This window comes from Gossypium arboreum, chromosome 11 (genome assembly GCF_025698485.1).
Source record: "Gossypium arboreum isolate Shixiya-1 chromosome 11, ASM2569848v2, whole genome shotgun sequence".
In the NCBI taxonomy this organism is placed as follows: Eukaryota; Viridiplantae; Streptophyta; class Magnoliopsida; order Malvales; family Malvaceae; genus Gossypium; species Gossypium arboreum.
In genome coordinates, this window is record NC_069080.1 from 91,737,509 (window position 1) to 91,758,487 (window position 20,979).

At 35.5% G+C, this 20,979-nt stretch overlaps 4 protein-coding genes and 1 long non-coding RNA gene across 6 annotated transcripts; 4 read left to right on the forward strand and 1 right to left on the reverse strand.

Moving 5' to 3' along the window:
* Positions 1-783: 783 nt before the first annotated feature.
* LOC108471570 (uncharacterized) lies at positions 784-3,146 on the forward strand. The gene is made up of 5 exons (XM_017773169.2): positions 784-1,454; positions 1,605-1,775; positions 1,887-1,968; positions 2,236-2,470; positions 2,920-3,146. The coding sequence occupies exons 1-5, from the start codon at positions 784-786 to the stop codon at positions 3,144-3,146; spliced, it is 1,386 nt and encodes a 461-aa protein (XP_017628658.1).
* A 3,679-nt stretch (positions 3,147-6,825) lies between these two features.
* LOC108471569 (benzyl alcohol O-benzoyltransferase) lies at positions 6,826-8,499 on the forward strand. Its single transcript, XM_017773167.2, is given in 2 exon segments — positions 6,826-7,262; positions 7,483-8,499. Coding segments are annotated over 2 exon segments (1,374 nt in total). The 3' UTR covers positions 8,420-8,499.
* A 1,526-nt stretch (positions 8,500-10,025) lies between these two features.
* LOC108472988 (uncharacterized) lies at positions 10,026-17,598 on the forward strand. Of its 2 annotated transcripts, none has more exons than XR_008274670.1 (3): positions 10,026-10,511; positions 10,637-10,682; positions 17,184-17,598. It is a non-coding gene; the product is annotated as an uncharacterized LOC108472988 (long non-coding RNA). The 2 variants fall into 2 exon arrangements; XR_008274671.1 differs by lacking the exon at positions 17,184-17,598 and adding an exon at positions 10,941-11,168.
* LOC128284283 (transcription factor HHO5-like) lies at positions 14,364-15,039 on the reverse strand. The gene is made up of 2 exons (XM_053022248.1): positions 14,824-15,039; positions 14,364-14,748 (listed from the first exon to the last, which is right to left on the reverse strand). The coding sequence occupies exons 1-2, from the start codon at positions 14,882-14,884 to the stop codon at positions 14,573-14,575; spliced, it is 237 nt and encodes a 78-aa protein (XP_052878208.1). The 5' UTR covers positions 14,885-15,039; the 3' UTR covers positions 14,364-14,572.
* A 940-nt stretch (positions 17,599-18,538) lies between the features above and the next one.
* LOC108471568 (uncharacterized) lies at positions 18,539-20,422 on the forward strand. Its single transcript, XM_017773166.1, has one exon. It carries the CDS (start codon positions 18,539-18,541, stop codon positions 20,420-20,422), a length of 1,884 nt encoding a protein of 627 aa, XP_017628655.1.
* The last annotated feature ends 557 nt before the right edge of the window (positions 20,423-20,979 follow it).

A 20,979-nucleotide genomic window follows, 5' to 3' on the forward strand; every position in this document is an offset into this window, starting at 1 on the left:
AGTTTGATTCTAAAACATCTTGATTGATTGATATAGACACTTTTAAAAGACTCACAAGATTAATTCTTACTTCATTGAGAATTTTTTTTTTTGAGCGCATATAGGTGAGGTTTGCTTAATTTTTTCTTTTGAAGTGTTGTGCTTTTCCAGGCTTTCACTATGACTCGTGACACTCGTGCCCGCAAAAACCATGATGAGATACCATCTGATGACAAAGAATAAGATGTTACATTGGAGAATATTGTGGGGATGGTAAAATTGCAACATCAACAATTGAACGAGGTACGTGATACATTTGAGGCCAATTTGACTACGTGTCGAACAGAACTACAAGAGAACATTAATCAGCTTTCCAATCATATTCAATTGCTCACTCAAGCTGTTGCTCATTTGGAGACTTCTTCGAATCGACGATCTCGTGCTCGTGATAGTGATCATGATAGGGATAATGAACAACTTTGTATTCGTTCTAATCCTGGTAGACACGAATATCGTCACATTGATGAAACTTTGGGTATTTCTAATCAAGGCCATCCTTCTGTCGCTAAACCAAAGTTCAACATTCCACCATTCCAAGGAAAGTATGATCCAGATGCATATTGCGATTGGGAGGATAAAATGGAGATCATGTTCTGTTGTTATAAGTGTCCGGAAGAGGAGAAAGTTCCATTAGCTATATTGGCATTTTCTGATTATGCATTGAGTTGGTGGACTCAACTTGTGTTGAACCGCTAAAGGAATCGTGAACGAGATGTTGATTCATGGGAACAGTTGACACAAATCATGCGAAAACATTTTATCCCACCTCATTATTATAGGGATATTAAACGAATACTTCAACGCCTTGTTCAAGGTAATCGATCTGTTGATGAGTACTTTAAAGAGATGGAGATGCTTATGCATAGAGCAAATATCCAAGAAGATGAAGAGACTACCATGATGCGGTTTGTAGATGGTTTGAATGTTTCGATAGCCAATGTTCTTGATCTTCAAACCTACATTGATCTTGAAGATACGGTACGTAAGGTAATTGAGATTGAGCGACAGTTTCAACAACGTCAATCTCGTTCATTTAGTACTTCACAATATTATAGAGGTACGAGTTCTAATTCTACTTTCAAGAATTCGAAATTTCCTTTTGCTACTAATAAGTTGCTGCCAAAACATGATGAGACTAAATCTTTTGAGGGGAAAAGTGGGGCTCCTACAAAACCTTCTTCTTCATCTTTTAAGCAGTTCACTTCTACTACTTCACCAAAAAAACAACAAGCTCGTGAAATTGAATGTTTTAAGTGCAAAGGGCATGGGCACTATAGCCGTGATTGTGCCAACACAAGAATTTTGTTGATCAAAGAAGATGGTGATTATACTTCTGATTCCGATAAAACAGACCCAGATATGCCCGAATTAATTGATGATATCAACGATTGCGGTAAATTTTATGGTGAAGAAGAGTTGGTGGAACCACTAACTCATCCCTGATGTTTAGTTGTGAGGCGCACACTCAACATCCAATTGAAGGATGATCATGATCTTCAACGGAGTAATATATTCCATTCGAGGTGTTTGATTAAAGGTACACTTTGCTCATTTATCATTGATAGTGGAAGTTGTGCTAAAGTTGTGAGCAGCTACCTTGTGGATTCTCTTGCTTTGCCATGTAGCAAACACCCTACACCTTACCATCTTCAATGGCTTAACGAAGGTTCGGAGGTCCGTGTGGTAAAACAGTGCTTGATCACTTTTAAACTTGGGACTTACATTGATGATGTTTGGTGTGATGTCGTTCCCATGCATGCCGCCCACTTGTTACTTGGTAGACCATGGCAGTTCGATCGTGATGTTATTCATCATGGTAAATTAAATCGATATTCTTTTATTTTCAGTGGGAAAAAGTACACTTTCACCCCTTTGAATCCGAAAGATATTCACAATGATCAAATCGACATGATGAAGTTTTGTAAGGAGGTTATGGGAAGTAAGACACAAAATTAAAAAAAGGCTAAGAGAAAAGAGGTCTCTAGTGAAAAAAGCCAAATTAATAATGACCCAATAGTGAGTACATCCTCTTGTGAGAAAAAAAGAGTGGTTCATAATTTTTATGCGAGTGGAAAAGATGTGCGACGAGCCTTACTCACTAAACAACCTTGCATCATTATTCGATTTAGGCAAAACTGTTTATCTTTGACTAACCTTCATAACTCTTTGCCTAGTGTTTTTATGTCTCTTTTGCAGGAATATGAAGATATTTTTGAAGAAGCACCTAAAGGATTGCCACCTTTGAGGGGTATTGAGCATCAAATTGACTTAATACCTGGGTCAACAATTCCAAATCGACCAGCTTATAGAAGCAATCCCGATAAGACGAAGGAGTTACAAAAGCAAGTAGATGAACTTTTGGTAAAGGGTCACATTCGTGAAAGTTTAAGTCATTGTGCAGTGCTGGTAATTCTGGTGCTAAAGAAAGATGGTACGTATAGAATGTGCGTCGATTGTCGACCAATTAACCAAATTACTATTAAGTATAGACATCCTATTCCAAGGCTTGATGATATGTTTGATGAACTTTATGGTGCTTGTATCTTTACAAAAATTGATTTAAAAAGTGGCTACCATCAAATTCGAATGAAAGAGGGGGATGAATGGAAAACAGCATTTAAAACTAAGTTTGGTTTATATGAATGGTTAGTCATGCCTTTCGGTTTGACTAATGCACCTAGTCATGCGCTTGATGAACCATGTTTTGAGACCTTATTTGGGTAAATTTGTGGTAGTATATTTTGATGATATTCTGATTTACTCAACTTCTTTAGATGACCATGTTTTTCATGTTAAATCAGTTTTGGATATTCTGCGAATGAAAAATTATTTGCCAACCTTGATAAATGCACTTTTGTTGTGATAAACTAATCTTTTTAGGTTTTATAGTAAGTGCTCAAGGTATTCATGTCGATGAGGATAAAGTAAAGGCAATTAGAGAATGGCCCACTCCTAAATCAATTACCGAGGTGAGATCTTTCCATGGTTTAGCAAGTATTTATAGACGTTTTGTGAAGGATTTCTCCACTATTGCTGCTCCATTAACTGAGATTATTAAAAAATCAGTGGGTTTTAAATGGGAAGAAGTTCAGGAAAAGGCTTTTTAAACTTTAAAGGATAAGTTATGTTCTACTCTGGTTCTTAAATTACCTAATTTTTCTAGTACTTTTGAACTTGAATGTGATGCTTCAGGTATTGGAATTAGTGCCGTGTTGATGCAAGAAAAAAGGCCAATTGCATATTTTAGTGAAAAACTGACAGGGGCACAATTAAACTACTCAACTTATGATAAGGAGTTGTTGGCGTTAGTCCGAGCTCTACAAGTTTGGCAACATTACTTGTTGCCAAATGAGTTCGTTATCCATACAGATCATGAATCCCTAAAATGGTTAAAGGGACAATGTAAGTTAAGTAAGAGACACGCTCGATGGGTGGAATTCATAGAGACATTTCCATATACAATTAAGTATAAAACAGGTAGAGAAAATGTAGTTGCTGATGCCTTATCTCGTAGATATTCTTTGATAACTACATTAAATGCTAAAGTCTTAGGGTTTGAACATATAAAAGATTTATACTTAAATGATATTGATTTTGCAAATGTTTTTCTAATTGTGGAATGGTGCCTTTAACAAGTTTTATCTTGTAGATGGGTTTCTTTTTACCTAAACAGGTTATGTGTTCCACAATGTTCAATGAGAGAGTTATTAATTCGTGAAGCACATAGTGGAGGCCTCATGGGACACTTCGGTGTTGCCAAAACACTAGATATTCTACATGAACATTTTATTGGCCGCACATGAAAAAGGGCGTTGAAAAGGTGCTGTTCTAATTGTATTACTTGTAAACAAGCAAAATCTAAGGTAATGCCTCATGGACTTTATACTCCTTTACCGATCCCTTCTTCGCCATGGGTAGACTTATCTATGGATTTCATTCTTGGTTTACCACGAACAAAAAAGGGTCGAGATAGTATCTTTGTTGTTGTTGATAGGTTTTCAAAGATGGCTCACTTTATTCCTTGTCACAAAACGGACGGTGCTACAAATGTGGCTGACTTGTTCTTTCGAGAGGTGGTGCGCCTACATGGGATACCTCGCACCATTGTATCGGACAGAGACGTAAAGTTCCTAAGCCACTTTTGGAAAGTATTGTGGGGTAAGCTTGGTACTAAATTATTATATTCTACTACATGTCACCCCCAAACAGATGGACAAACTGAGGTAGTCAATCGAGTTTTAGGTGCTTTACTACTGTTGTTGTGGGTAAGAACCTTAAAACTTGGGAAGAATATTTGCCATTTGTTGAGTTTGCATATAACCGATCTATTCACTCTACAACCGCATATTCCCCATTTGAACTTGTTTATGGTTTTAATCTACTAAGCGTACTTGATCTTGCACCATTGCCTATAGAAAACATTTCTAGTTTAGACGGTGAGAAGAAAGTGAATTGGTGAAATCCATGCATGCGAAAGCAAGACAACGAATCGCCAAAACAAATGAAACAACGCCAACAAAGCTAACAAGGGCGCAAGCAAATTATCTTTGAGCCCGGTGGTGGGTTTGGGTCCACATGAGAAAAGAGCGATTTCTAACTAAACGCAAAACAAAATTGGACCCACGTAGCGATGGACCTTTTCAAGTACTCAAGCGCATTAATGACAATGCATATCAAATCGACCTTCCCGGTGAGTATAATGTTAGTGCCACTTTTAATGTCGCTGACCTTTCTCCTTTTGATATTGCAGATTCGAGGGCGAATCCTTTTGTGGAAGAGGGGAATGATACGAGTAACTCAGCCCAATTCAAAGGCCATAATAGAGATGAGTTTAGTTTTCCTCAAGGCCCAATTACGAGATCCAAATCCAAACAAATAAAGTCAAAACTCAACTTAGTGGTTCAAGACTTTATCACGAAAAAAATTCAAGAAGAAGAGTTGAAGTTTCAAGACAATAAATTCTGGAGTAATGATGAATTAGAATAGACTAATTATGTTTGTAGGCCTAAACTCTCAATCTATGACGACAAGCCCATGTGAAAAATGCTAACAAGCTTAAGCATCTCACTTCAAGAACCCCAATTGATTTTACAAGCTTAGACATTTCATATTGGGTTTAAGTTTTAGGCTTAATTTTTATTATATATAAGCACAATATTTTGTTTATTAGCTCTTATTATTTTATTATTATTTTATTCCGAATTTTGATAATTATTAAGTATTTTAAGTTATTTAGGAATTTTATGTTAACAAGAAAGTTTAGTTTAAAACTACTTCTTGTTTAGATTAAATTAGAGTTCTAGTATACCTAGGAGTTTTATTTAGATTTATTTATCTAGCCTATATATAGGCCTTTGCATTGTACACAGGGAGAGAATTGATTATTATTCTATTTATCTTTTGAGTTAATAAATTCTCTTTGAGTTTTTTCTTTTCAAGAATTTCTCTTGAGTTTCTTTTAGAAGAGTTTTAACAATCTTTTTAGATTGTGGGGATCATTTTCAAACTTTTTCTTGCCAAGGTTTTTATCTTGGAGGGGAAATTAGAGCCGCTTGAAGGGGGTTGTGGATTCTTCGTGTTTCCAAGGCTTCTTAGGACTTCTACACGCCACGTTCTATCTTTTTATTTATCTTCTTTATTCACTTCCTGAATCCTTGATTTATTATTTGTTTTAATTATTTTATCTAACTTGGATTTAATTTCGTTTCTTTCCGAACGTCTAGAGCCCTAAGTCAAATCCGCGACTTTGACAAACTTTACGATCCACTTTCGCGTTCATCCTTCTCAACCTTTATCAAAATTAAATACTAAATAAGTATAGATTACCTAGCCCAAATATTTAATTTTGGTACGCCTATATTACCAGAAAAGGTACACATACAAATCTTATCCGAAATTCATAAAACTGGAATAAAAGCAAGCATGTCTCATAAAAAAGAGTTGACATAAACAAGTGCGTACATTAATGATTGTTTAAAGAAAAGGGGAATTTTTATTTTTATTTTTATTTTGCTAAAATTTGTAATATACTTTGGATGTAGGGTGATATCTTTCAATTTTTATATATAAATTTTATTATCTAGTGTATTTTTTTATTTCTTAAATTTAAAATGTTAATATTATATTGAATATTCATTTAAATTGAAACTTTAAAAATTAAATTTTATAGCTCAATCATTTTCAAAATAGAGATATAAGGGTGTATTATTTTATGAAGCATAGGTTTATAATTGATTTTAATATTTTTTAAACAATTAATATTTATTTTAGTTTTTTCATTTATTTCTCACCATTCTAGATACATGAATATGTCTAAATTTTAAAAAGAAGAAGAAAAACGACATTAGTTAAACAAATAGAGAACTTATTAACTTATTTAGTGGTACACGTCTAAAAGATATAATTCGAAAATTTTTATATGATTCTCCCATCCATAACCCCATTGATGTTTTCTTTGTAACTATATTTACATTGAAGAAGTATTGAGGAATTATATTTACATTTGGCCCCATCTTTGAATCAAATCTTAAATCGGTGGATGTTCATCTTACATTTAATTCGAATTGTGACCAGCGGTTAAAATGTGTTGGTTTGAAAAGATAAAGTTTCTTCTCCTCTGTTCATTTTTGTTTGCAAGAACAGAACAAATTAGTCCACTTCACAAGCGGTCCATGCCCACGTCCAAAATTTTTGTGACAAACAGAACCCCAGCCCTTATCAATTTTCCTTTGCTATATGTATACGTAGGTGCACAAGTTTCAGCACCCAAAACTCAGTTCACCGCCAATGGCACCACCACCCTCCACTACCCCAGCTTTCAACGTCCGAAGACGTAAACCAGAACTTATTGCTCCAGCTAGGCCCACCCCTCATGAGTGCAAACTGTTATCCGACATCGATGACCAGGAGAGTCTCCGGTTTTTTATCCCGGTGATCCAATTTTATAGATATAATCCTTCCATGCTAGGGAAAGACCCTGCTGCGGTTATACGGGGGGCCCTGGCACAAACTCTAGTGTATTATTATCCATTTGCTGGTAGGTTAAGGGAAGGACCTAACCGCAAGCTTAGTGTGGATTGTACTGGCGAAGGTGCCTTGTATATCGAAGCCGATGCGGATGTTGCACTCCAGGATTTTGGGGATATACTTCAACCACCATTTCCTTGCATTGACAAGCTCCTTTATGATGTTCCTAACCCTAAAAGGATGCTGAATGACCCCTTGTTTTTTCATTCAGGTATTTCTTAAATATACCTCCAATTTCTTATGAGCTTGGAGATACGCTGAGTTTCTCAGTTCTGAGTTGATTCATTGAGTAAAACTTTCTTTTTCTTTATTTAATAATTAGTTACATGCAATGATTTTATATACAGTTATCTGTATATATATATATTTTATTAAATTTGAATTTGTGTTTTTATATTAAACTATATGATAAATGAGAATTTTTGAATGAGATGTTGTATAAATTGAATAACAGGTAACAAGGTTGAGATGCGGTGGTTTCATATTAGGAATCAGTGTAAACCACGTGATGAGCGACGTTAGTGGAATGATGCAATTGATTTTAGGCATGGCGGAGATAGGGCGTGGAGCAGTCGCCCCTTCAATCCAACCCGTATGGGAGAGGCAGCTTTTAAATGCTCGAGATCGGCCACGAGCCTCATTGTTGCACCGCGAGTACGACAAAGTCGAAGAGAGCACGATCACAAGTACCCCATCGGAAAACATGGTCCACCGGTCCTTTTCCATTGGCCCCAACCAAGTTTCAACTCTTCGCAAACTTCTACCTAACACCCTTGGCCAATGTTCGAGGTTTGAAGTCTTAGCTGCTTGCTTATGGCGCTGTCGAACCATTGCCCTAAAACCCCACCCTGACGAAGAGGTCCGCTTGCTATGCATGGTTGATGTACGCTCAAAGTTGAGCCCTCCATTACCATCAGGATATTACGGTAACGCCGTGGTGTTCCCAGCTGCCATAACAACAGCTAGAAAACTTAGCCAAAACCCATTAGGGTATGCAGTAAAACTGGTGAAACAAGCCAAGGAGAGGGTGAGCGGAGAGTATGTGAAATCGGTGGCGGATTTAATGGTGATGAAGGGTCGACCCCATTACCCTATGGCCGGGTCATGCGTGGTAACAGACGTAACACGCGCAGGGTTTGAAGAAGTGGATTTTGGGTGGGGTAAGGCAGTGTATGGAGGGCTTGCAAAAGCTGGATTGGGTGCTAAATTACCTGCTGCCTCCCCATGCGTTAATTTAGTGGCAATCAAGGGTGGAATTGCTATCTCAATTTGTTTGCCAGCACTAGCCATGGATATATTTGCCAAGGAATTGGAGTTCCACAGTAAGTCCCTGTTTATTTCATCCGATTTGTAAAATAATCACTTTCATTGCTTAACCCTCTGTAATCTCCTCCCAACCACAATATTCTACAATAATTAGTTTAACATATACTACAAATTTACTATTGGTTTAACAACCAGTTTAGTAAGTAACAGGTTAAAGTTCATGTGAGCAAAACAATATTCATTGAAGTCGATTGAGAGACTGGTCTAAAAAGTAACTTTAAATTAATTAAAACAAGAACGGGTACAAACTGATTAAAGAGATTTTTAATCCAATTATGATACCAATAATAATAAATTTCTACATTATAAATCATTTTAGGACTATTTACAAGCTATCTAAATATTTAATCTAATATTTTTAGTATGATTAAAAATATATGATAACAATTCATATGATTGCAACAACACTTTCATTCGTAGATATTAGATTCAAATAACTCAACTATTCTTTTCTTATAAAAATTTGTGATAAATATTATATGAGATAATTATATATAATTAATATTATATGCATAATGTATTAAATTAAATTTAAAATTTGAAAATTTTAAATAAATTGTGTTGTGCTATGTAATACACAACTGACACTCTTTTTTTTAATAAATATACAATTGTCTTTAATTATTTTATTTCAATTTAATTGATTATGTAACTTTATTTTAATGTAATTAATTATTTTTATTTCATGTAATATAAAATGATTAAAATATGTGCAGTAATAGTAAGATAATAGTTATCTATAAATTAGAATATTTTATATTCTAATAAAAGTGCAATTTAAGATTAATATAAGACCTAATTCAATTTTATTTAGTTTTAATATGATAATAATTTCTTATGTTTGGATTTTTCTATTTAATCTTTTAATTAATAATATACTTTTAATTGTTTAATTTTTAAAAATAATAGTACGCTGTAAATGGGTGTAAATTTAATTAAATAGCAATGCTCCTCCGTACAATTTTCTCTTTTCCCTTTCATAATTCTAACAGTCGACGCGTCTTCAATGGTGTTTCTGGTCATAACGAAGCCACCTGATAACCATTAAGCCACAACTCTTTTCAACATCTTTAATCCTCTCTTTTCAACCTAAACATTAATTTCAAATGAAAAAAAAAAAAAGGTAAACATCTAGTCATTTTAAATAGGTGTATTTTAGCTTTTGACTTTGGTAAAAAATATTTTTAATTAACTTATCTTTTTATCTTGTTTTATGCTTTACAACATCATGATAAACGCTATCAAACTTTTTAAAATTACTTTTTAAAAATTTTTTCTTACCGCACATTTTAACTTCAATGCTAAATTAGCTTTAAATGGAGCCACTTAAGATTAGTTCTCCATTGTTGTTGTGATAAAAAATTACTTTTAAAAGAAATGATTTTTTTTTAATCAAATAAATTGGATCCTTTATTCAAAAAGCAAAACAACAAAGAGCTAGGCTTATTAAGCCTAGACAAAAGCAACAAACAGAAAACAACAAAAAGGCCAAAAACCCAACCCAAACAGAGAACAAAACTAAAAACCAAAAAGAATCCAGCTAAGAAAGAGACGGGGAGCTCCAGAGGCTTCTTAGCAGCCAGTTGTTACACAATACACCCCATCCCATCAACAATAGTGAAATATCTGGGGAACGTAACTATCATAATCACCCCCATTTAATGAAACTCAATTTCCAGTACTTCCCTCAGAAATTCAAAAGAGCTTCTTTCTTCCTTTTACAAAGTCTCTTCCCAACACTCTCTAGAAACATACCCAGCGTTTCACCTTCTCAAGAATCCGTCCATCGCCGATCCTTAGACAAAGCTTCCTCCACTCCAGTAGTAAACAACGAGCGTAGAAAATTCGTTTCACCCCTCTGTAAACCCTCTTTTGCAAGAATATGAGCAACGTTGTTTTCCTCTCTGGGCACAAATCAAAAATCGCAGGATTCGAAACCCATGCTCAGATTCTTTGAATCATTTATGAAGACCTCGATTTCTGACCTATCTTCATCTCTCTTTTGCAGTTTTTTATTACTGTTCGGGAGTCACCTTCAATCACTACCTTACTCAGACTTTGGTGAAGCCCGAGTTGAATAGCCTGAATGCACGCCATCGCTTCAGCAGCAAAAGCTGAAGGTATATTCTTATGAAAAACGACTTTAGCATGAATCACTTCTGCCCTTGCATTCCTTACGACTATTCTCGAACATGACTCATTCTTGTCCTTGTTAAAAGCAACGTCAAAATTGATTTTGACCCAGGAATCTGTCAGAGCAGCCCATCAACTTGTAGAAAACCGCCTCATTGGTAAGCACGAACTCAACCCATCCAGTTCTTTAATGTAATCCCTTATAAAGTCTGCCACTTGAGAACCAGATTTTGATTCACCTTCATGAATGAATCTATTTCTAGTACTCCATAGCCCCCATAAAACACATGCAATCACTCTGCACTAACATAAAGAATTTTCCTCGAAGATGATGTTAATCCAGGCATTAAAATCAGTATATTCCTCTTGAATAGGCTAGTTAAAGCCTAATCTGTCCCATGTTTCCTTCGCTATAGGGCACTCTCTGAAAACGTGTTCCTTGGATTCCGGTCCGTTTTGGCACCTTCGACAAGTTGCAAATCCCATAAGTCTCCTGTAGTGTAGATTACAGAAAGTAGGCAAAAAATTGTGAAAAATCCTCCAATTTGTAATTTTAATTTTAGGACGTAAATCTAGGTTCCATAATCTTTTGTAAAAATGGCTGTAATTTGAATGAGTTTGAGTCTGTCCCTCTTGTAAAAGAAGTTTGTGACCGCTTTGAACCGTATACTCTCCCGTCAGCTCCCCACACCAGATTATGTGGTCTTCCTGCTGGTTCGTGGACAGAGGGATACATAAAATCCGATCCGCGTCCTTTTCCAAAAAGGTATTGTAGATCAAGTCAGATTTCCATTTCCTTGTACTCGCCTCAATTAAATCTGCTACTACTAACAGATTCGTATTAACACCCAAATTTTAGACTTTAAAATCACTGTTTCCAGGGACCCATGCATCACCCCAGATAGAGACATTCTTGCCATCACCGATCCTCCACCCCATTCCTTTCATAAGGAGGTCTTTTGCAGACCATATACTCTTTAAAGTATTTAGCCTTCAACGTACGCACTAGTAATGAATTAGGATTTCGTAACAAACGCCAACCCTGCTTGGCCAGTAATGCAATATTAAAGAATTCAAATTACAAAACCCCATCCCCCCTTCAGCCTTTAGTACGCATAGCGAATTCCAATTACACCAATGCATTCCCCTCTTCCCATGACTTTTTTGCCACCAAAAAACCCTTAATATATTTTCTAACTCCACACACAAAGTTTTTGGTAAAATGAAGCAAAACATAATATAAGTAGGAATGGCCTGTAAAACTGTCTTAATGAATACCTCTTTTCCCCCTTGAGATAGATATCGTGTGCTCCAACTATCAATCTTCCGTTTCAATTTATCTTTCATAACTTGAAAAGCCTCTTTCTTCCTTCTCCCCACCATATTCGGAAGTCCCAGGTATCGTTCAGCCTCAATCTAGCACCTAACATTAAAGGCCTTAACTAGATTTTTATCTCGATCAGTAACATTCGAACTGAAAAAGGCTGACGACTTTTCAAAATTGACACACTAGCCCGAACATGATTCGTATTCTCTTAAAATATCCCTAATCACCTGAATCCCTCTATCCGAAACTTCTCCAAAAAGTATGCAATCATTTGCAAACATCAGATGCGAGATTGGTAGTGCCGACCGACAAACTTTTACCCCGACCATTTTCTTTTCCTGGTTTACTAATCTCATCAACGCAGACAGGCTTTCACTACAGAACAAAAATAAATATGGGCTTAAAGGATCTCCTTGACGTAGCCCTCATGATTGGTTAAATTTTGGTATTCCTTCTCCATTAAGCAAAATTGAGTACTGGACTGAACTAGCTTCAAAGCCATAAAACCATTTCTTCCTGATCTTTTGTTCTTAAAATAATGAAGGATCTCGTACGCCAGTAACACATTGTCTGTTATAAGTCTATCTAGAACAAAAGCACTTTGTGATCCATCAATACAACCATACAGAACTTTTTGTAATCGTTTTGCAATTGTTTTGGCAATAATTTTATAAATTATAAGACTGATTAGCAGAAAATTCTTCAGGTTGGAAGGATTCACAATTTTAAGAATTAACACCAATTTGGTTTTGTTAATTTCTTCCAGCGATTTACCATCATTCAAGATCCCCAAGCAGAAGTTGCAAGTATCTTTTCCAATGATATTCCAATACTTCTGGAAAAAAATTGTCGGAAAACCATCTGGGCCTGAAGCTTTTGTAGGTCCTATTCCATTTAAAGCCTCAATGACTTCCTCCTTAGAGTAGATAACAAGTAAGCATTGATTCATACTTTCTGAAATGCAACAAGGGACTCTCGATAGAATGTGATCCATATTGCCTGTTCCACTAGACTCAAAAAGATTTACAAAATAATCTCGAGCAATATTCCCAATTTCAATGCTATTAGTAGCCACTGAGCCATCATATCTTTGTAGGCCATGAATACGATTCATATGTCGCCTTGGAGAGGCAAATTTGTGAAAGGATGATGTATTCTTATCCCCCATTTTTAACCAATTTGCTATAGCTCTTTGCTCCTAGTATTGCTCTTCCTTCTCCATTTCCATATTTAAATGAAGTTTGACCTTTACAATCTAGGCCAAAGACTCTTCCGACCGCTCAGCGCTATTCAAAACCTCCAACCTCCTAGTTAAGCTTTTAACATCACAACCCTTTTTAGCCTTAATCATGTTTGCCCACTTTTTCAACCCTTTAGCAATAGTTAACAACCAACTCGGATAAGAACCCAAGCTACTTTCCCACAACTTTCTAATCTCTTCCCCACATGACTCTTCTAGAACCTACCACGCCTCAAAACGGAAATGATCAAGCTTAGCACCCATTCCACCGAACTTCGTTTCTATAAGCAAAGGACAGTGATCTGAAAAAGAGTGTGGTAGATGCCTCAACGAGAAAGAAAAAGTTGAAACCAAGCGTCGTTAGCAACACCTCTATCAATTCTTTCTCTTATGTTATAAAGAAATGATTTTTAAAAGTATGATGAAAAAGTATGATTCGTTTATTATAGGTGTGCTGCCAAAAATTATAGTTCAATGTTAAAATGTCATTTTAGATATGATAGTAAAAAGTAAAAAGAAAGTTAAATAATTTAATATAATGATACATAAAATATAAATTTCAAACACCTTTTGAGTAATTAATATAAATTATTTGTAAAATGAATTATATATAAATTATTTTAAAAATTAAATGTAATAATAAATAAGATTTAAACAATTTAATATAATATAAATGATATGGGTAAACTCCATTGCAGGTCACCCAATTATGCTTAGAAATTTGTTTTTAGTTATTTAACTTTTAAAAGTTTTAAAATGGTCACTCAACTAATCAGGTTTGTTCTTTTTGATCCATTTCTGTTATGTAATTATTTGACGGAAGGGTGAGGTAGCAATCCAAAACTTGGTATAATAATAAATTTAACTTCAATTTTTACATATTGTGTCAATTTAGTCATGATTTTAAAAAATTAACCATCAACATTACAAATTATCTCATATTGATTCTAATTCTTAAAAAAAAGAAAAAAGAATACACATATTTTATAAAAAAACTATATTTAATTTAACAAATATATAAAAACTACATTGTCTGTTATTTAAAATAATAAATTAATCTTAAAAAATACACATACCAAATAAAAAGTACACAAATTTTATACTAAAATCATTTAAAAAAGTATTTTTAAGATCTCCTCAGCCCCCTCTCGAATCTCAAAGACTCTACCACCATCAACATCTCTTTCACATTTCAACCTCTACATGGATCTTCAGTTTTTTTTTTCATTAATTCCAATTAAAAAAATCAAAATTTGGGGTCATAAGAGAAAATTGTAAATTTTCCTTATTCATTTGTCTGAACCTTTTGTTATTAAAAATTCAATTGGGTCCTCAAACATATCTTCAGTTCTCTATCAAACTCGAAAGTCAAACCCCCTTAAAAACATTAGTAAATATTGTTCCATAAAACAAGATTAAAATCACACGCTTGGTTTGGGATATTACCAGTTTCAGTCTAGAACTGTGTTTGGATTCTTGTTCTAATCAACGTTGTCGGGATCGGAGTTCCAGAGTTGAACAGTATTCATCCAGCTCCTCTTGTCGCCGGTGCCGCCATCGTTTTCCATGTTTACCCTTCCATTTCCTTCATTAATGGTCACTGATCCATCACCAAGTTCCTTACACAGCTTTTCTAACTCCTTCAATCTCTTAATCACTAAAATCCCATAAAAAATATCAAATTAAACCCAGAAAAAGAAAAACAAAATTTAAACAAAAAATTAAAAACTACCATCTTTCAAGAGAAGCATGCAAAGAGGAAGCCCGCGTTTAAAGGCATCGATTTTCTTCATCTCATCTTCCTATCTTTTAACATAATCACTAATCTTTCATAATCTTTGAAACCCATTTTTTATCTTTGAAACTTGTTTCAAGAACTCATATACACTTTCTTGTACATAAACCAAACCCATTATTCTTTAAGAATATTCAATTTGAGATAATTTGTAAGGTTAAGATTGTTTTTTTTTTAAATTACGACTAAATTGAAATGATACGTAAAAGTAAAAGTTAAAGTTTAAATTTATTATTATACCAAATTTTAGACGGTCACCTTCGAATATTTAGTTACACTTAATGGAAATCAACCAAAAATAACAAATTCAATTAGTTGGGTGACCAAAAAAAAGATATTGAAGCATAGTTGATGATAGAGGTGTTCATGGACCAAGTTGGACCGAATTTGGGCCGGGCTTAAACATGAGATTAACTAACTTTATACTTGTCTAAGCTTACTCAGCTCAAAATATAAGTTTAAAATTTTACTCAAACATGTTCATATTTACAAAAGACTAACACAATTTAAGCTTACCCATTTTATTTTTAAAGTTTTAAAATATATATTTATATTTATATTATTTTAATATTTAATAATTTAACACATTTTTTATTGATTAAAATTTTTAAACAAATACATTAATATTATTTTAATATTTACATTAGAGTAGTATTATATATTTAGTATAGGTTTATTTTTTAATATATTCTAAATTACATAATTTATAAAAATAATATAATATAAATTATTATAAACTTAAAAATGGGTAAGGTCGAATCGAGCCAAGCATTAAATGTTCAAGCCCAATCTCGACTCATATTTTAAACAGGCTTAATTTTTTTGCCCAATCCCATTTTTTCGGGCTTAATATTTTTACCCAACACTCCTAAATTTTGGGTCATTTTCCTTTTCTAATTTTCCATAGATGATTCATCAAAAATGTAACGCCCCAATTTTTGGGCCTAAAAGTATTGGGCCTTGAGTCTGGGTTCGGGTAGAAGACGGCCCGAATAATTTGGATGTTATCATTATTATTATTTTTATTATTATTATTTCGTATGTTTAGTTTAGTAATTAAATAAATTACGAAGGGTTTATGGTGTGGGGAAAGTTCGGGGCTCGGCCCATAGCTTTAGGAAAATTCTTAAATTTTGCCTCTTAAGGGAACCTGGGCAGTAGGCCTTATTAATAATCTGGGTCTGAGTATGTTAGTGGGCCTTTAAAAGGCCCAAGAGTAAATTTAATTCGAGGCAATTCCTGAATTTTAATTTTGGGAGAGAGAGTTCTGGCGATATGGGCTTTTAAAGTTGAGGTGGTAAAATAGGACACAAAAAGATCTGTGGTAAAGTGGCATGTGGCGCCACCTAGGTGTTTGGGGAGTGACGTGTGGATGTTTAGGGGGAGCCAGAGTTCAATTCACAAGGTAAGCATATTGTTACTTTTATTTTTTTGTGTGCATGTGCCGGGCATGTGATAGAGCTTAAGTGGAAATTCGGTTAGGGCTTTAGGAAGGGCCGTGGGTCTGAATGGCCATTAGGGCAAGCTTTTTTTTTTTTACTGAATTAAGGTTAGCCACCTAGAGCCTTCCCTTTCATTCTATTCTCTTCTCAGTATCTCAAAAAGCTGAAAAACGTAAAGTTAGATCTCTTGAATGCCGAATTCTTCCTTTTCTTTTCCTCTCTTCTTCTATTTTCTTTTCTCCTTCTTTTCTTCTCTTGCCGAAACATTCCTACCATTCTACCTATCTCCTCTTTCATTCCCATTCTTTTCTAAACCTCTATAGTCGATTGCCATAAAAGCCGAAATCTTGAAAGTTATTTCTTGTGCCGATTTCTTCTAGCCAAAATCCTCCTATTTTCTTCATCTCCTTTGGCCGATTTTCACATCCTCTAAACCTCAACCCCTGTCGATAATACCAGTGCAAAACCACCATACCAAATCATCTTTCTCTTCACAGTTCTAAAAGCCGAAAACACCATAGTTGTTAGGGACATATAGCCGAATCGTTAGATCTCTAAGATTCGATTTCTGCTAGTGTTTAAGGGCTGGATCTGCATCAGATCTGAGTAGAAACTGAAGTGGAATCGTTTTGGTTGAAAGAACCTAAGGTAGGTACTCAAATCTATTCTTTATTTCGGGTTTTAGAAAACCTGAAATCCCTAAAGGCATAGGGAGGCTGTCGATTGGAGCTTAAGGCTCTAAGGGTTGTAACAATTTGATGTACTCTTATATTTGACACTTTTTGCTTGTTAATTCCTTTGACTTATGAATTTTTCACTACTTAATTGGTTGTATTTGATTTATTTCTTGTGTAGTGAACCCAATACTGGAAATGGCAACAAAAAGACGTAATCTGTATTTTTTTTTCTTTTTATTCTGTCGCGGTTGGAGTCGTGGGCACGACGCTTATTCTGTCACGGCTGGAGTCGTGGGCACGACGCTGGGCACGACACGGATCTGACATGGAAAATCAGAAGTCAACACGGGGAATATTCTGGAAACAACTTATCTTGATCTATTGACGTGATTTGGGGGATTTTGGATTTCATTTTCATAATTTTATAGATATTATCTTATCTTTTTTTGATTAGTTTTCCTTGTTGATTTGGGAATTTGAAGCCTATAAATACCCACCTTTGGGTAAGGCTAAGTATCTCTTGTCTTTTGTTCTTATTGCTACTTTGTTTTCATTTTTAATAAAATTTTCTTCTTTGTTTTATTTCTACTTTACTTTATTTTGTGTTATGTTTTTACATTATCAAAACATGTTAAGCATGATAATCAATATCATGCTTGGCTAATTTTTCTCAAGCCAAGAGCTAGTACGAATCAATTCCTCACGTGAGAATTGAATATTGCTTAAATCCCTTCAGGATACATTTTCATCTTTCTGCTTAGATAATTTGGCAATCGGCCTTACTAAAATTTTTAAACATTTTTCAAATCAAAAAGGATCCGTTGGTCTGGAATCGTTTAATTTTACAGTTGGGAGGAAGGATCGGCCTGTGGCATTTCGACTTCCTATGAACACTCTTAGCGGTGGTCCGCTAAGGAAAGACGAGATCGGAAATGATTCTTGATAAGACAACTTCCGAGTTGGGCTTTTCCTTTTTTAAAACTAAGTATTTTAACGGCGATAGACGTGGTTGATTTACTTAAGAATCGACTTTCGAAGATAGACTTGGAAAGATTGGTTACATGAGAGAAAAGCAAGTTACGATGGGTTGGGCCTCGTAGACTGTAACCGACATGAATCTCGGAGCAAAAATTTACTTTCGATGATCGTGGAAATTGACAAAACTAGCTCGAGGCGATTCTTATACTCGTGTTTATTCAACTTAATCTTTCATCTTCTTTATTTTATTGCTTTTATTTTAATACATCTTTCTTTGCACTTTTACTTGTTTATTTTATTTTCTTGTTACTTCTCAAATCACCTTTTTTTTTTATTTTCCATTTCAGCTCCTAGGTCGAGAACAAGAAATTTAATCAAAAATTCCATTAAACTCCCTGTGGATCGACCCTCTTCAACTATTCTACCTTTTATTTATTTTTATTTTTTTTGAAAAGGTTTATTTTATTTTGATAGGCAAAACGACGCTTGTCAAAATTGGCACCGTTGCTGGGGAGTTTTATTTTCGGCAATTATTGATTATTTTGTTTGATTTTTATGACCAGGAGAAACCCGGGGACTCTAGTTCAATATAACTCGAAAATTGAAGCAAGCGCTCGTAGAAACTACGGTCAAACACTTCGACGAAAGAAGCAGCAAGAGCAAAGAGAACGACAATCCAATCTGGAATCTACTTCTACGACACCACCACGTGAACCGGAACAAACTCCCAATGAAAGACCATCTCCCAACACCATTAATCCAATAACAAATCCCACGTTTGAACTGGAGCAAATGGCGGACCAAACCATTAAAGAGCTTGCCGCCGCCCCCGCCGTACAACAACCGCTCTGCATTACCTTTCCTCAAGGCACTACCCCTTTTCAACTCAAAACAGGGTTAATTCATCTCCTCCCTATATTCAACGGTCTTCCTAGCGAAAGCCCACATAAACATCTCGCCGAATTCCACATGGTGTGTAGTAGTATAAAGCCGCAAGGAGTCTCGGAAGACCAAATCAAACTAAGGGCATTTTCTTTTTCTTTAGCCAGAATGGCTAATGAATGGTTATTTTACCTTCCGCCTAACTCAATAACCACATGGGCTGAACTATCTCGTGTTTTCCTTGATAGGTATTTTCCAGCGGCAAAGGCGAGCGAGCTTAGGCGAAGCATTTTGGGAATCCAGCAAAGGAGCGATGAATCTCTCTACGACTACTGGGAGAGGTTTAAAAAGTTATGCGCAAGTTGCCCGCAGCATGGCCTATCCGAGCAGACCCTTCTTCAGTATCTCTATGAAGGGATGCTTTCGATGGACAAAAAGATGGTGGATGCTGCAAGTAGTGGCGCACTCGTCAATATGACGCTAGAAAATACTAGAACTATAATCTCTACTATGGCCACAAACTCGCAACAGTTCGGCTCTTTAAGTGAACCTAGCCCACGGGTTCACGAAGTAAGTACCATTTTTTTAGAAAATAAAATAGACAAATTGACTGATATTGTCAATTCTCTTGTCACAGGTAAGATAGGATCCGTAAAGGTTTGTGGAATCTGCACGATGTCGAACCACCCAACCGATTCATGTCCAATGCTACAAGATGAGACGGGCGCCCAAGTCAATGCCATAAATAATTTTCCAGGACCTCCTCAAAGGCCATACAATCCCTACGGTAACACTTTCAATCCCGGTTGGAGAGATCATCCAGATATGAGCTATGGAAACAAAAACGAAAATTACCAACCGAGACCACCTCCCTTTCCAAATCAATCACCACAAAAAACCTCTCTTGAGACCATTGTTGAAAAGTTGGCCATTTCACAAGAGAAATTCCAAACCCAAACACAATCTCATCTCCAAGAAATTGACAAACAAATAAGCCAACTAGCCCAAACCGTTGGTCGCCTACAGTCTCAAGGACGATTGCCCTCTCAAACTGAAACAAATTCGAGAGAAAATGTGAGTGCGATTACTTTACGAAGTGGTACCGTAATTTCACCAGAGCCGACAAAGGAGCCCGAGAAAATCGAGAAAGACAAAGAAGACACTTCTTTGAAGAGTCAAGAAGAAAAATCCTCGCCTACCTCAGGTAAAGTCGTTCCTAGTCCTTCTTTTTCTACTTACGAGACTCCTCCTCCCTTTCTAGGAAAGCTTGCAAGGCGTGACAAAAAGGAAGAGGAGAAGGAAATTTTGGATATATTCAAAAAAGTGGAAATCAATATTCCACTTCTTGATGTCATTCGGAAGGTGCCAAAATATGCGAAGTTTTTGAAAGACTTATGCACAAATCGGAGGTGGTTATCCGGCAATGAAAGAGTTAACCTCAACGAGAATATTTCGGCCATTTTTCAAAGACGCCTACCAGTGAAATACAAGGACCAAGGGATGTTTGCAATTCTGTGCAAAATAGGAAAATTCGGAATAAAAAAGGGTAATGTGTGATCTAGGCGCATCTATTAATGTCATGCCGCTAAGCGTCTACAATAAAATTTCAACAGAACCATTAAAAGAGACGTGAGTGACAGTTCAATTAGCTGATCGGTCAGTTATCTACCCGAAAGGGGGACTAGAAAACGTGTTGGTAAAGGTAAACGATCTCATTTTCCCTGCTGATTTTTACATTATTGACATGGAAAATGACCGCAGCAACAACGGATCAGAAATTTTGCTTGGACGCCCTTTCTTGTCAACAGCGCATACAAAGATCGATGTCCGAAACGGCATCTTAACCATGGAATTTGACGGGGAAGTGGTTAAATTCGATGTGTACAAAGCTATGAAGTATCTTGATTCCATCGCAAGTTTAAATTTTGTTGATATTATAGATCCGTTAGCCGATGATTTTATCGAAACTGATTTGTTTTATGATTTTTATAGGAAATTGGAGGATCTCGATGATGAAAGCGAAATCATTTCAACTCTTTCCTCCATTTCTGATTCTCGATTAATTCCATCTAAACCTCTTCCCTCAATTTTGCAGGCGCCACAACTAGAATTGA

Coding starts and splice junctions, on each gene's coding strand:
- LOC108471570 (XM_017773169.2), top strand. CDS start 784: ATGCGAAAACATTTTATCCCACCTCATTATTATAGGGATATTAAACGA. Junction 1,969..2,235: donor TGATGAAGTTTTGTAAGGAG/GTTATGGGAAGT, acceptor TCTCTTTTGCAG/GAATATGAAGATATTTTTGA. Junction 2,471..2,919: donor TCTGGTGCTAAAGAAAGATG/GTACGTATAGAA, acceptor TAATCTTTTTAG/GTTTTATAGTAAGTGCTCAA.
- LOC128284283 (XM_053022248.1), bottom strand. CDS start 14,884: ATGAAGAAAATCGATGCCTTTAAACGCGGGCTTCCTCTTTGCATGCTT. Junction 14,749..14,823: donor CATGCTTCTCTTGAAAGATG/GTAGTTTTTAAT, acceptor ATGGGATTTTAG/TGATTAAGAGATTGAAGGAG.
- LOC108471568 (XM_017773166.1), top strand. CDS start 18,539: ATGACCAGGAGAAACCCGGGGACTCTAGTTCAATATAACTCGAAAATT.